This window comes from Nyctibius grandis, chromosome 1 (assembly GCF_013368605.1).
Source record: "Nyctibius grandis isolate bNycGra1 chromosome 1, bNycGra1.pri, whole genome shotgun sequence".
NCBI classification, from domain to species: domain Eukaryota; kingdom Metazoa; phylum Chordata; class Aves; order Nyctibiiformes; family Nyctibiidae; genus Nyctibius; species Nyctibius grandis.
In genome coordinates this window covers 1,764,338-1,778,832 of record NC_090658.1, presented here as the reverse complement: position 1 = coordinate 1,778,832, position 14,495 = coordinate 1,764,338, and the positions used below count along the sequence as shown (strand labels likewise).

At 44.1% G+C, this 14,495-nt stretch overlaps 1 protein-coding gene across 2 annotated transcripts in view; it reads left to right on the top strand.

The window, feature by feature from the left end:
* The first annotated feature begins 3,973 nt into the window (after positions 1 to 3,973).
* The window catches only part of RTN4 (reticulon 4), a 41,499-nt gene continuing 30,977 nt past the window's right edge, over positions 3,974 to 14,495 (top strand). Inside the window, exon 1 of one of the 2 annotated variants that reach the window (XM_068416109.1) lies at positions 3,974 to 4,520. In XM_068416109.1, the coding sequence (XP_068272210.1) occupies positions 4,061 to 4,520 (460 nt within the window). In that variant the 5' untranslated portion in view covers positions 3,974 to 4,060. The remainder of the gene's footprint in view (positions 4,521 to 14,495) is intronic. The other variant, XM_068416085.1, reaches the window with a different exon arrangement.

The following is a 14,495-nucleotide window of genomic DNA, read 5'->3' as shown; positions in this document are numbered from 1 at the left end:
GCAAATATATTCTCGTTCACTGTTGTAACATCATTTTTAATGTTATGCATCAGCTTTGGTTCCTTTGAATGAAAGCTTAAACAGAGCAAGTTGTGGCCTAGGAAGAAATTACCTGGATGTAGGAATTTAAAGCTATGGCTAATGGCAACTTTGTACTCGTGGCAGTTGGTGTCACTTAGAGCTGTCCTTAAAGCACTCTCATTTATGCAGATGGACCAGCTCAGCACCTGGCTGGCTGGAAGAAGGAAGTTTTAAAGAATGTTTTGTGACAGATCTGAAACAGAATACTGTATATTGGCGTGGTTATTAGGCCATTTACTGTACAAATGGACTGTTTTGATTTTGGGGGGATAAAAAAAAGTGGAAAAATTGGCTCCATCTAAGTTGGCCGATGGCATGTTAGAAACAATTCCAGAATAGGAAGTGCCCAGAACACTAAAGAACATAAAAGATTTGAAAAGCTACTGTCAAGAAAATGTTAATTATTGCAGAGGGCCAGGCTGAAAGGCAGGCCCCACAGAAGATTCTGATAGAGCTGGACCTGACTCAGTTACCATCAAGAGATGGTAATCCTTCTGTACTGTTACTTTAACACTTTTCCCTCCATATGCTGCATTTGTATCATTAAATTAAGCAGTGATTTTGTCACAATATCTCACTACTGATCTTGAAAAGCAGTACAGCAGGTATTCAAATGAAGACAAACCTGCTCTGTAAATACGCTTGACGCTCAAGGCCCTGCAGCACAGGCATAATCTGAAATCAAAAGTTTTATCCTTCCAGAGATAAAGACATGATGCCTGAAACCTGGAGGATTGTAGTTTGAGCTTAAAAGGAGGGACAGAAATCCAACCATCCCTGCGATTATAACTCCATCTTTTTAAATTGCTATCTGAGACCAAATGTTTTTTTCTGTTTGATCCCGCTGTTAGGTGATAAATGGCATTTGTCCCATCACAATTATTTTCCTAGTCCATGATATGCTGTGGTGTCATGTTACTTCTGTGTAAGATCAAGCAGAAGGTCACAGTGGACAGGAAAAAATCCAACCAGTACCTAGCCATTGTCAGCACTGCTGTGGAAATTCAGAAACACACCAACTGGTGTTTCTCTTTCATGGGCTGAATGCTTTTCTTCCTCAATTCGCTGTATGAAAGCACCTAAGGCAATCCAAGTTTGTAAATTAACTTGCTGAATAGCTGCAAAGGACTCGTACCTGTCGACAATCTTCATATAAGAATTGTAGAATAGTTTTCTAAAGAGCTAAAAGAAAGGGTGTTTTGCAGTATAGTTGCAGTACTGGAGAGCTGTATTTTCCTTTTGCTTGTTAATTTGACTTGCTCAGGCTATCTGGAACTCCCTTCCTGTTTCCCTCCAAGACCTTTAGTCACTTCCTTTCTCTAAATAAAAAACCCTTTCATTTGTCTTTAACTGATAATGGATTCTCTTACAAGCATTCTGATAAAATCAGCCAAATTATATATAGATTTTTCCTACTGGTAGATGACCAAAAATCTCTGCAGTTAGATATGTTAGAATTAGTTTCAGTGCTGTGTCTGTACTCAGACTTGTACAAATTTTTAGAAGTACCTTGTTGCCTTAAGGTGTATTTTAATGGAATGTTAAAATTCCATTTGCTTGTTTAACCAAGAGATGCAAGAAATAGATTGGCTGGTGAAATTATAAAGACTTTATTCAATTGAAGTATTTTTATTTGCTATACAGAAAGTGTGGATTTACAGTACAAAAATAAAAGTCTATTTACTTTCCTGGTATGTAAGAAATGAGTACACAGAAAACCTGAATTTTCCTTTTAGTAAAATATTTCAGGCCCAGTCATCTGCTGTCAATGGGGTAAAATGCCAGTGGAGATTACAGACCTCTAGTCATCGATAAGGTCATTCAATCTGGACTGGTTTTTTTTTTCTCAGACAAAAGCTGTCACCAGATTGTTACTCATTTCTTAACGCAATTTAGTGTAACTAAACATTAGTTAGGGGTAACTGACATTTAGGTGAAGCTCAAGGCTGATACCTAAGCTGACTGAGCCGAACGTTGGGTTACACTCTGCCCTAAGTAGTGTAATACAAATTTCAGTGAGGATGTGGAAGCCACTGAGCCTGTTCTGTCTTTATTTGTGTGTGTGTAGTCCACTGGCTGTAACAGAGGTGTAACAATAAATCTAGGAATGGAATTTAGCCAGAACTTCCATGTTTGATATTTAATAATACATGGAATGGAATTCATCCATCCTGCTGCCACTGTAACATCTCTTATATCACTGTAAAAAGGGCTGACTTGAAAATATACACGGATAATTTGTCAATAGAAGATACAAAATCTAAACAAAGTCTAAAGACCTCACAGGTTGTTAAGTGCTTCTTCACCTGCTGTGAAATTTTTTCTCTCCATCAGGGTAACAGTGTTACCTTCACCGTATTCATAAAAATACTTTGCACAGTCCTTCTAGTAATTTCTGCTAGAGAGAGGGAATATCGATGTCTTTGTACATTCTTGGAAAAAATCTCATCTGTGCCCGAACTGGGACTGGATGGGGTGCAGGGAAAGGCTGCTCGGAGGAGCAAGGGCAAGGGTGACAGCGGAGCTGCTCTGGCTTTAGCTTAAGAAAGCAAGGGGGGGACACAGTGTATTTTTCTAAGCAGGTTAGAAATTAAAATTCAGATAAAAGAACAATTTAAATTAAAGGGAAAAGGATGTACATTGGCCTTGAGCAAATTAAGACTGGAAATTAGGAGGAGGTCTCTAGTTATTTAAAAAACAAGATACAGAGAACACAAGCAAACGGAGCAGGAGAGTTGTTCTTCCTCCTTCTCAAGTTCTTGTGCCTCACTGAACTTGCAGTTTGCTTGCTCCGAATTTTTCCATGAACTAATCTGTATACAGGCACATGTGGGAGTACAAATCATCTGTGGGTTAAAAATCCACAACGATGCTGGAGAAATATTAAATATAGAATTATAAGCCCTTTCGGTCTTATTGTGGGAGCTGTGTGGGTGGAAACTGAATCCAAATACACGCCATTTTAGTTAAATTAAGTGCTACCCCAAGGGCTTTGGCCAATGCTCCATCTCTGAGCAGGAAGCAGATCACACCGGAGCCTAACGCACAGAAACGCGCCGGTTTTTGCTTGGTGAACAAGCTGCCATTTTTTTTCCTGCACAAGTTGCATAATTCAAATTAAAATTTTAAAGGGCTGGCTAGCTCTGTTCAGATGGCTGACTTAAACTAACGCGAGCGGTTAAACAAGTTTGGCCCTTCTGAAAATGTCTCCTCTGTTTTTTTTTCAGACGCAGTAAGTTTTTTTGCATCATGTTTTGGTGAAAACTTCCCTTCCCCTCGGAGGAAGGCGCTGCCCGCGCCGGGGTGATGCTCCTGCCCGCGCCGACCTGCGCCGTGCCCGAGGAGAGGGAGCGGGACGGGGACGGAGCCTCACGCCCTCCCGGCCCCGCCGTGCCTCGGCACCCTCCGTCACGTCCAGGGTGAGAGAAACCGGGGTGTGGTTGGTCGGTGCCCCGCGACACCCCCTCCTTTTCTCGGCGAGCCGAGGGGCCCCGCGCCGCGCCCCGCACCCCGCCACGTCCCCACAGGCCCGTCCTGCAGGGGGCGCCGCGGCCCCCAGCGCCGCCCCCGGCACCGCCCCCGCCGCGGGGCCCCCGGGCGGTGCGCAGGTGGGGCCCTCCCGGTCCCAGCCCCGGCCCCCCCCCCGCCGCCCCCGCCCCACCCCGCATTCTCCGCGCTGAACTTTACCCGACTTCTCCATCCCCGCTTCGCCATCCCGCGCGCCCCGCCCCCCTGCTGCATATTCATGAGCGGCCGCACCCAGGGCCGCGCCTCATTGGCGGGCCCGCGCCCCCCTCCCCGTTCCTACTGGCCGCCGTCGCTCAGCGCTCCACCGCCTCCCCCCGCGTGACGCAACAGGGCGTGGAGTCTGTGCCCCGCAGCGGCGGCGGCGGCGGCAGCGCGGCCGCGCCCTCCCCAGCAGCCGGCGGAGGCACAGCCCCGGCGCCGCGCGCTCATTGTTCCACCCGCTTCAGGCACCATGGACGAGCCGGACCAGTTGCCCCTGGTCTCCTCCTCCTCCGCCTCTTCCTCCTCCGAGCCGGCGCGCCCGCAGCAGCCCCAGTTCAACTACCAGTTCGTGCTCGACGACGAGAAGGAGGAGGAGGAAGAAGAGGAGGAAGAGGAGGACGAAGACTTCGACGAGCAGCTGGAGGTGATGGAGAGGAAGCCCGTCGCGGCGCCCGCCCCCGCCGCAGCCCTGCAGGAGGGGCCGCCGCAGCTGCTGGACCTCGGCGGCCCCACCGAGCCGCCCCGCCCCGCCGCTCCGGAGCCACAGCAGCCCGACTGGAGCCCCCCGGGAGCCGTCTCGTCCTCCTCCTCCTCCGCCGCCACGCCATCCCCCGCGCAGGAGCAGCCCTCGGCCCCCGCTCAGCCCCAGCCGCCCAAGCCCGAGCCTGCCGCCGCCCCATGGACAAGAGGGTCCTCCTCCGGCTCGGCTGGTGAGTGCCTCCGCCCCGGGGCCGGGGAGGGCGGGGGGCAGCGGTCCTCGCAGCCGGGCGCATCCGCCCCAATCGCTCCGGTTCTCGCCCCCCCCCCCGCTGCCCCGCCGGGAGGCTCCCTTTGTCTGCCGGCCCTCGGCCGCCTCCTGCGGCATCGCTCCCTCCCCTCAGCCGGGGCGCGGCCCCGCTCCCCGTGGCCCCGCCGCAGCTCTTGCGGGAAAAAGGGCTCCCCCTCCCCCTTCTTTATTTATTTATTTTTTAATTTCTCCTCTTTCCCTCCTCCTCCCCTCCGTGTTATGCTGATGGCGGGAGGGGGGAAGCGCCGCCCCGGCCGCCGCCTCGCACATGGGCCGCCCGGGGGCGAGGCGGCCGCCGCCGCCTAGCAACGGCCGCGTCGCGGTGGGGCAGAGCCTGAGGTAACGCCCGTCCGGGGCCCCGCAGGTCCGGCCGGTTCTTCCCCCCACCCTGCGGCGCAGCTGCTGCTTTCCCGCCCCCTCGTCCCGGGCACGGTTCAAGGCGGGGCGGCCCGACACCGCGGCCTGCGGGGCTGGGCGGGGGGGGGGCGCGGGGCAGCCCTCCGGCGGGCACCCGCTGCGGCCCCGGGAGCGCGGGGGAGGAGGGAGACACAGATGCTTTTAATGTTACTCATTTGAAACAAATCACCTGGCTGGGAGGGGCGAGGGAGAGGAATTAAGGAGCAGCGGTACCTCCTTTCCTAAACCTGCCCCAGGGAGGCGGGGGAGAGGTGAGGGGATGGGCGTCTCTGCGGGCCTGGCCAAGCCAGCAGCCCCTGGTGGGAAACGCCGCGCTCCGGCTTCAGACAATGAATGTGAAACCCCCAGAGCGAATGTAAACTAGTGAAGTACGTGTGGAGGCGTAGAGCCTGCTCGGTGCCGTAGGTGTGTCAGTACTGGGAGAAAAACCTCAGCCTCACGTCCTGCGTGTGCCTCCTGGGTGGCAGCTGGCCATAGCTGTCACCTGGGGCTTGTCTAAGGGATCACCCCTTCACGGTGGGGTACCCCGAGCTCAGGCTGCTGTAGCGGAGGGCGTGCCACCCCTGAGCAATTGCCAGTGCGGCCCAGTGCCCAAACCCTTCTTGCAAGGCCTGATCCAGGAGCTGACCCGGCATGACTAATGTGTTGCATGCGGATTGTGATTGTGCCTTGGCTCTGCTTCTGCTTAGCTCAAAATACAAGAGCTACCTTGAGGTCACTAAAGCAGAGAAAATGAACAAATCAAGGTGCTTTATTGTCATGATGGTGCATTCTTACCTTCAGTGCTATTGGTATGTTGGATATGTTATAAAGATGCAGGATTTCAATAATAACTTGATGTCATGGTAAGAGTGACCATGATACTCAAGATTTAATTACCAAAAAAAAAGCATCTGAAACAATGATAAAAAAGGCCTGTTGTTCAACCTGAACTTAATTTTTGAGGGGGTTTACAACACATTTTATTTGCATATGTGACAGGACTTTATGGTTAGTTATGCTGTTGTCTTTTCTGAAGCCCCCTTTTTTTGTTCTTCTGGTAGTTCTCTGTGTAGCAGTATGCTGAGGAGGTTTCTTTTATTTCCACCATTTGGAGGACAGATGATGACAAAAGCTTGCAACAGATTTACCAGGAGGGATCCTGTATGATGGGTGAACAGATATTTTTCTAGGCAAGTTGTATGAGTGGAGCTGTGGAAGGTTTGAACAGAACAGAAGGAGTAGGATCAACCACATCTCGCTGTTGCTTTGAAAAGTAGGGATAAAAGTGTGTTTTCTAGAGCTGATTTGTTTTGCTGCTGCCTGACCCCTGAAGGGTAAGGCAAAGAGCACAGTAATTAGTGAAATACATCTTCTCTGTTAGAGCAGAGGAGGGGTAACTGTGGGAATTGGGTAGAGCAGCGGCCTCAAAGAGTTATTTTATAAGATCTGGTTGGAGGGGCCAGAATTTATCAATGATGATTAATTTAGAGCTCCAAAGTAAAGACTGGCATCTTTGGGAGGCCTGTTTTTCAAAGACAAGGTAGTGTAAAACATAATGCTCATCTAATGATGGGGTGGAATATTATAGGCTGCGTTTTAAGTACTTGAACCTACTAGGTGAGAACAAATTGTTTTGATGGAAGCATTGTCTAGTTACGTCATGAATACTTGGGTCCTCTCAGGTGCAGGAGTAACAAGTTTCCAGCTTAAGTATCCATTTAAACATCAAGTATTTTTTAGTTTTGCATTTAGCAGTTAGTGTTAAAACTGTCTCAGTCAAAACATTTAACTTGGGTGCAAAATAGTTCACTTTCAGTCTTGCTGTGAAATTGGCAGAACCAAATCGATGCCTGCAGCTTGTGACAGGGTGACTGTGGCACGGACAGCCACGTGTCTGGGCTGGTTCCCTCTCTTCTGGAGGGTTATGGTTTCATTTACTTTCAGCTATGTTGTATGAGTTTAAGGTATAAGTGAAGAATTCCAGTTCACAATCTAGGTATTTTGAAAACATTCTATTCTCTTCATATTTAAAATCTAAGGCTTTGATTTAATGCAGATTTGAGGCAAATAACTTTGCAATTCTATTTTCAAGAGAAGGAGAAAGTATGGGAAGGATCGTAGGGATTCTTTTATCTGCCCCAGTAGGCCATGGTGCTGCTTTGTGTTAGTATAACAGCAGAGAAAATGTATGGACTACTTGATGGCCCATTCACATGTATTATTTATGTTCCTGGCAGTGTTTAAAAAGTAAATCTTTGTAATTACGATTAGTTACATGCTTAGGAGTATTCAGTATCATTGTTACGAGAAACTGACGTGATAATATGTAATGCAAGTCTCTGGCTGTGTATCAGCAGCTGACCTTCTTAAGAGCTAATATAAATATTTGCTGGAGAAGAAAACAAGCAAGAGGACTGCAGTAAAACTTGTGCTCTCCTGGACGCTTTTTTTGCTACTCACTGTTACATAAGTAGCCAAAATTACAATTCTTCTTGAGAGATTACTACTTAAATCTTTTGATTACCTAAATTTAGTACAGTGCAAAGAACAGTAAATTTGAGGTAGTTGTACATGGTAAAAGTGATGTAGTTTTTTCCTTTTCTTACTAGCTGTCCAAAGTAAGACTAACCAGTAAACTGTGATAAGAAGATACCACTTTCCATCTTTGAAGCCCTAGATCCTAGCAGCACGTACTACTGCTAGTAAAGGCAGGTTGTATGTCACTTTCCTGGAAGAGACTGTTGTGATTTGAAGTTAAACCATGCACTCACAGGACACCCGTGTAGTAAACCCACCGCACTGGCCACAGACCAGCACCCAAAGTGAATAAAAATGTCTCCTCGTGTGTCAGTTGCCTGTGACTCTGCTACGGTTCAACACATATGCAAATGTTCCGAAGGGCCAATTTATTAATTAGTCTTTCCATTGAGTTTTATAGGACTTGTTTTTAATTCATCAATGCTCAGGAGAGGTTTTACGAACAGTTTGTTTATGGGCTGGGCAGTGTCAGGCAGAGGTCAGCAGGGATGCCCCATGCTGTGCCCTGAGCACACAGACTGTTGTGTGTTCGAGTTCACCCTCCCCAAGCTGACCCCAGCTGCAGGAGGTGGTGGTTAAATGGAGTGAGCTACACCTGCTTCTGCTCACTCTAGAGAGGGTACTTTTTTCCCTGTGGTGGGGATGTGCAGATCCTGTAATTTGCATTTTATACAAATTCTGAAGCAGCATTTATGCTTCTCAGATTCTTTTTTTCTGTGTTGCTGAGTTTTCTGATGTGCTGCTCTGCATAGACTCATACAGAGGAGGAGTGTGGATTTTAAGGACAGAATGCAGCATGACTTGGAAAAAACCTGGCTGTCCTTGAATACTGCCACTGGTGACTTTCATTTGCACCTTCATTTATTAAAATATGTTTCTGCTGATCTTCAGTGTCTTTTTGAGGTGCAAGACCCTTTCTCCTCCCACCCTCCTAAATGTAGTCAGTAAAGCTCTAAGGGTCAAAACCTAGGTGTATCAAAGGTAGAATGTGAATGGGGTTTTCTACTACAAAGTTTCTATTATAGTGACATATGGGGAGAGAGAGTAACTAGGAGTTTGAATGGTGTAGTAAAGCTAGTATCCTAATTTTCATATTTTGTGTTCCCATCTAGGTTGAGTTGAACAAGGGATCATTTTATTTGGTTTTATTTATTTATTTGGTTTTATTTATTTATTTGGTTTTATTTATTTATTTGGTTTTATTTATTTATTTGGTTTTATTTATTTATTTGGTTTGCAATGTCTAGCACAGTGCAGCCTGCTTCTGTAATTCAGCTGGTGTAAGAGTTTCTACAGCCAAACAGCTATTTCTTCTGTTAACCAGAAGTACGTGCAAGGATGGTCCTGCCAAGTTTGATAGTGTATTTATTTTGTGTGTGTATCCTTTGACTTACTTTCCAGGATAAAACCACACAGCTTCCACCTACCATATAATGACGTAGCCCTCGGGGAAGTTTGGAATTGCATTGGGAGTTTTCCCCTTGGAGATGAAATCCTACTAACCACAAGTTAGGAGACAGAGAAGAACTACTGTTTGTTGGCCCTTTTTTTTCCCCTTCCTCCCTGTCTGTACTTAAGGAAGTTGCAGCATGTCTACGTAGTGACAACTGTCTTGTCCAGCCTTTTGTATCACCACTGGTGAGCACTGAACCTCTTCCTTATCTCGTAGATAACCACTAACAGCACTCCTATAAGTCGAGGACAACATTTAAGCCAAGGGCAGTGGTTTTCTCCTGCTGGCTGATCCAAATTTACTATGAAAGTGTCAAGTCCTTTTGCAACAGCTCATCTACAGATGGGTTAGAAATGAGTGATTATTGGAATATCAAGGCCTAAGGGCAAGAGACTCAAACTTTGCAGCTCATGAGGAGAGAAAAAAGCTGTGGTTGTTGGCAACTGGCATGGTGAAAAGGCAATCTTAAAGCAGACCTGTGATTGGAAAAATATTTTTGAGTGGCTTGCAGATGCACCTGGTGTTATTTCAGTAATTTGTGATGCATTTTTCTAGTATAACTTTCTGATGGGTGTGTTGTGAGGATGTTTTCACTTTTCCTTCCTCCCCCTCCAGTGTCCAGGATGGGGAGCATGAGAATTTTGGAGACCACTCGCTCTGGGAGCCTGGCTACTTCGCAGCAGGGGCACAGGTGTCACTCGCCTAACCCTGGAGACCACTTTTCCATGCTTTTAGCATTCTGAGGGGGCTTTGCTGCTTGCCACCCCATTTTGAGGGAGGTTAGTGGCGTGGCCTCTTTCAATGTCCATTTTGCCCCACCCAGCTGCTTGGTGGCTGTCATCAGATCAGTCTGGCCTTTGTGTGCTGGGAAGGTATTAAAATAACAAAGGGCAGTTCACCAGCAACTTGAGGCATGTCCTGGTGTGCTGGAGTTGTGTTTCTTTGTTTTCTGTTAATATTTTGAATGAAATAAGCCTCTTTTTTTTGAGCTGGCGTGTTACTATAGTAGCTATGAAACTTGGATACAAAAATCAGCAATGCATAGTTCAATCTGAAAATGTCCTTCTTTGTAAGCAAGGAAATAGTTCTTGGTTTTTTGCTGACTAGAAAATGTAAAGCAATGTGTAGCTTACAGATAAGTTGTCCTGAGATACTCAGAAACGCTTATGCATGGAGTAGGAGGAAAACTGTGTAACTATGAAGCTGCATTAGAAATGAAATAAAAAAGGCTATGATTACCAAATAAAAAACAGTGAACTGTGAGACCTAAGTAGAACAGTCGAGTGCATTTTCATGTGGGCTTTTTATTTCTTGTTTTATGATCTAACATAGAAATTACTCCTGTTATGCAGTGTTTGTAAAGCATAATGTTTTCTACTTTTTAAGACTTTTTAGGGCAGCACAGTAGAGCTAGCACTGAGATCACTGGACTACAGCCGTGTGACATACGTTTGGTGGATAGCTTCTTTAATTGGTATTTCCATCAATAGGAACTATTACAATAGCAATAAAATAATGGGCTTATTAATATTCACAACGTCTGAGAAAATCAGATTAGCTCAGTAGAATGTTTTTATCTTTCAAGTGGAAATAATCAATCTGCTGCTAATGGTAGCTGTCAAAATATGAAGATTTTAAGTTAGGGATGTTTTTAAATTACTACTCTTCCCCATGGTTTTTAATGGGTTTGTCTCCACTTATTGCTTTCTGATGTGTAAAGAAAGAATACTTTTAATTTTATTTTTTCCACCTTGGTGTAGAAGTGTTAGGAATACCAGTTTGACCCTCCCTGGTTTTACTGGAAGGCTTGCTTTGTGTCTTAGGAATGTACTGTGACCTTTTACTTGCAACTTTTTAATGAATGGGGCAATCATGTCATCAACTTAATTGGCTAGGAAGAATATGTTAATTAAGATGTCTTTAAATAAGACACAAGACTGAGATAAAATACGAACTTTCCTGTTGCCAATTAAAAATGTTCTCAGTCTATTAGATGCTGTGCAAAGGATGAATTTCCAGTGGTTTAAACCTAAGTTTTCTTTAAATGATCACATCATTAGATACGAAAATCAGTTTTCCTGTGTGTATGAATTGTGTCTAAGTGACAGAAAACAGAAGTGGAGAGCTGAAACCTGCATTGACCAAAATCTGGTGCAACCCAGGAAGTGCAGTGCTACTTGATACCTGCTCATCTTTGTTGATGAGGAGGACATCAGGACAGTTGTGTAATCTTCATGCTGCTTTATTCATTTCATTGAAAGATACTCTTATACAAATGCTGATGGCTGTCATGAATCCTCTAACGAATGTCCATATTCTTTTTCCCTCTTTTGAGATGAAGATATCTTATGCATCAATTTTTTTGTTTTACAGACTATAAGCTCTTATGTCAGAGGCTTGTCACGCAAGGTAATGTGTTGGCAGTGGATGCTCAATCAGTAGCATCTCCATTCTTTGAAGATTAATTTAGCTAATAAATACATTCTTCTGCAAGGATAAAGTTGCTAATCAAATCCTGCTTAATTTATTTAATTGTGGGGAAAGCAGGGAAAATTTCCATCTGTACAAATTGGTGAAAGGCAATCTTATGATTGGTATGATCTCCAAAATTGAATTGGATAATGTCTGCATAATGATAGGATTTGCATGGCTCTATAGACCTCCTGCCTTTGAATAAGTCCTGGTGTAATTATTATGTTTTTCTGCTTTGTGGCACTGCCAGAACCCAAATTTCTGTTTGTTACTTCAACATATGGTTGAAGAGTCTGGGTCTTAAGGAAGAGTTATTTAGTTTTAGCAGAATTATGTAGTATTTTTTTGGTTACAAATATTGCCAGAGACTGAATACTTACCTTTGAAGCCATGTGTAGCTGGACACATGTGTTTGCAGTTGGCTAGATTGTTTCTTTCTGCTTCTTTCTTTTCAATTAAATATATTAAAATAATTTAAATTGGTGAATATTAATACAGGATCTGTGAATTTTCCTATCTGAAATCATTCTACATTCATTTTAAGCTTTGCTGTTAAATATATTTGTGATTTATATATTAAATCTAGTTGTGATTGTGAAGTGGGCATTTCAAGCCATCAGAGAGGGGCTGTGAACAGTTGAAGTTGATTAGTGTGGCCACCTGATGTTAATAAAGGGAGGTGTTTACCCACCACCTGATGCTAACTCTGTAAGAAGGCAGAGTTTATGTGATTGGATCAGTTGATACACTTGGGGGAGAAGGCCCAGTTAATCTGTGTGGCACTTTGTTGTCTGCCACTTATTTGTCTGTGAGCTTAGCTGATGCTCAGAAGCCAAGTAGTTTATCTTCGTTCTTCAGAGGATTTAACTTTCTTCATGGTGGCCCACTGTGAGCTGCTCGTCTGTGATAGGTATGTGCATCCTGTTTCTGAGAATTCCTTGTTCTCTTGTTATAAGAATAATGAGGAGTTTCTTTGGGGCTAACCTATGTGACTTTTTTTATTTACCTTTAATAACAAAATATGCCAGATAAAATTCTGTCCCTGCTCTGAGGACATACAGTGACACTCATATGGATGAGGGACTTTTATTAGGAAGTGGCATTATAGAACCATCCTCTGAAATGCTGCTTGGATCCTGTCCATAGTGTTATTGATCAAAATGTTTGGTTGCAAGAGTGAGGTGAGGCTGGCAGTTCTTTGTCTGAAGTATTTAACGGCCTTTAAAACCACCCTTGAGTGGGTACTTATTTTGGCAATCTGGGAATTGTAATAGAGGCAGAATTAATGTATCTTCCTTGTCCATCTGTTCTTGCCTTGGCTGGCAGTTGAGTATTGCAGGGGAGTGGTACAGTTTCCCTTTTTCTTCACTCTGTAGCTGATCAAAAGGAGATGAAATGGCATATACCTTACCTCAGTCATTGCAGGCTTTACAGTATCTGCATTGCTGAGCAACTCGCCTCAAATGTAATTTTTCCAAAAGAGGAAAAGTTGCTGCAAGTTGGACCATGTAAATATGATATTGAAAAAAACCTGCTTAAACCACTTTGGTTATAGATTCCTGCTTAGACAATAAGAAAACACTTGTTTCTTGCTAGAGACTTGTGTTTCCATAAACAGACTATTTAAAGCAGCAAGCATTGTTCAAAATGCTTGTTTTGAGCTTTTTTTCCACTTTGCAGTAATTGCCATGAAGACCTGAGACGACCTACAGCTGCCCTTGTTAGTAACCAAAACTCTTGGATCCTTTTGTGATCCTAGCTCAAGATGTTAAAAATGGAGCTCCTGTTTTCACTTAAATCTTCATCAGTCTCCATCTTCTGTAGCAGCTTGTATACTTTCCTCAAAGGTTTCCAAGTAGCTTCCAGTCTGAGTTTGCTAAACTGGAAACTTCTCTTTATAAACCTACATGTATAACTAAAGAGCCAAATGAGAAAACCTAATTACTTACTGTGGCTCTGCAGCCTGATCTAATGATGTGAAAAAGATGCTATTAATAGTTAATGTTCTTTATCTCGAATGGCTTAAATATTTGGTGAAATACCATATTTAGAACAACTGCATCATAACAGGAGATGATTTAAATGGAGTTTGTGTAGGCAGCTGCTTTTCTCAGGAAATTCTTGTGAAGTTGTATGCCCTTGTTTACTCTGCAGTAGGAAATTAGGCATCCAAGAACTTGACTCTCCTTGAAATAATTTAATTTGACTTTTAAATGGCCAGGTATGTTGTCTTTGACACTTTATGCCAAGAGGTAACAATTAACTCATAATAATTTGACATCAACACACGCAGGAGAAAAAAAAACATGGCAGTTTTCACTGTGGTTATGAAGCATGAGGGTGCTGCATTGCTCTGCGAAAGCCTTGAGGTTTTTGTAGCTCTTGAATCTGTAAGAGAGTAAAACTTCGTGGTACCACATACACGTGTTTTGCTTAGATAATGGTTTGAGATCAGAAATGCTGCTTGGGGCAGCCTTCACTGGGGACAAGTTAACAGCTCGGTGCATTGAAGCAGCAGACGATTTCTCTTTCATGGAGAGATTGCTGCACATGTAACTTTTACACTCCACCCAAGTCATGTCACAGATGCCATTCCTTTGAGTATTAATTTCACCCTGTTTTCTTTTATTGTTAAATATTTGTATTCACAAGAGAGGCCCTTCAAAATCAATGTCCCATTGTGGTAGGTCTGTAAGATAAAAGCAGTCCCCATCTTGTTTGTTAGGCGTTTTGCTCATTTTCTAAACATGCAAAGGTGAAGTGGATTCTTAAAAACTTTATTTTTGCCAACTGATTTTTTTAGTTTTGTTTTAAGAATAGCATACATTCTCCAGCAAACTAATCCAGGAAATGATTTTGATTTTCTGAAGACTGAAACTGCCATCTAGCAGCCTCATACAGTCTCCTACCAAAGCTGAACTGTGCATCAAGGTGAAGTTTACTCAGTGTTTATATGTAGAAAATAAAATATTTAGGTGTTTTTTTTTTCTAATGCTGAGCTCATACATAAAAATAAGGAGAGCATCAGAACAATAA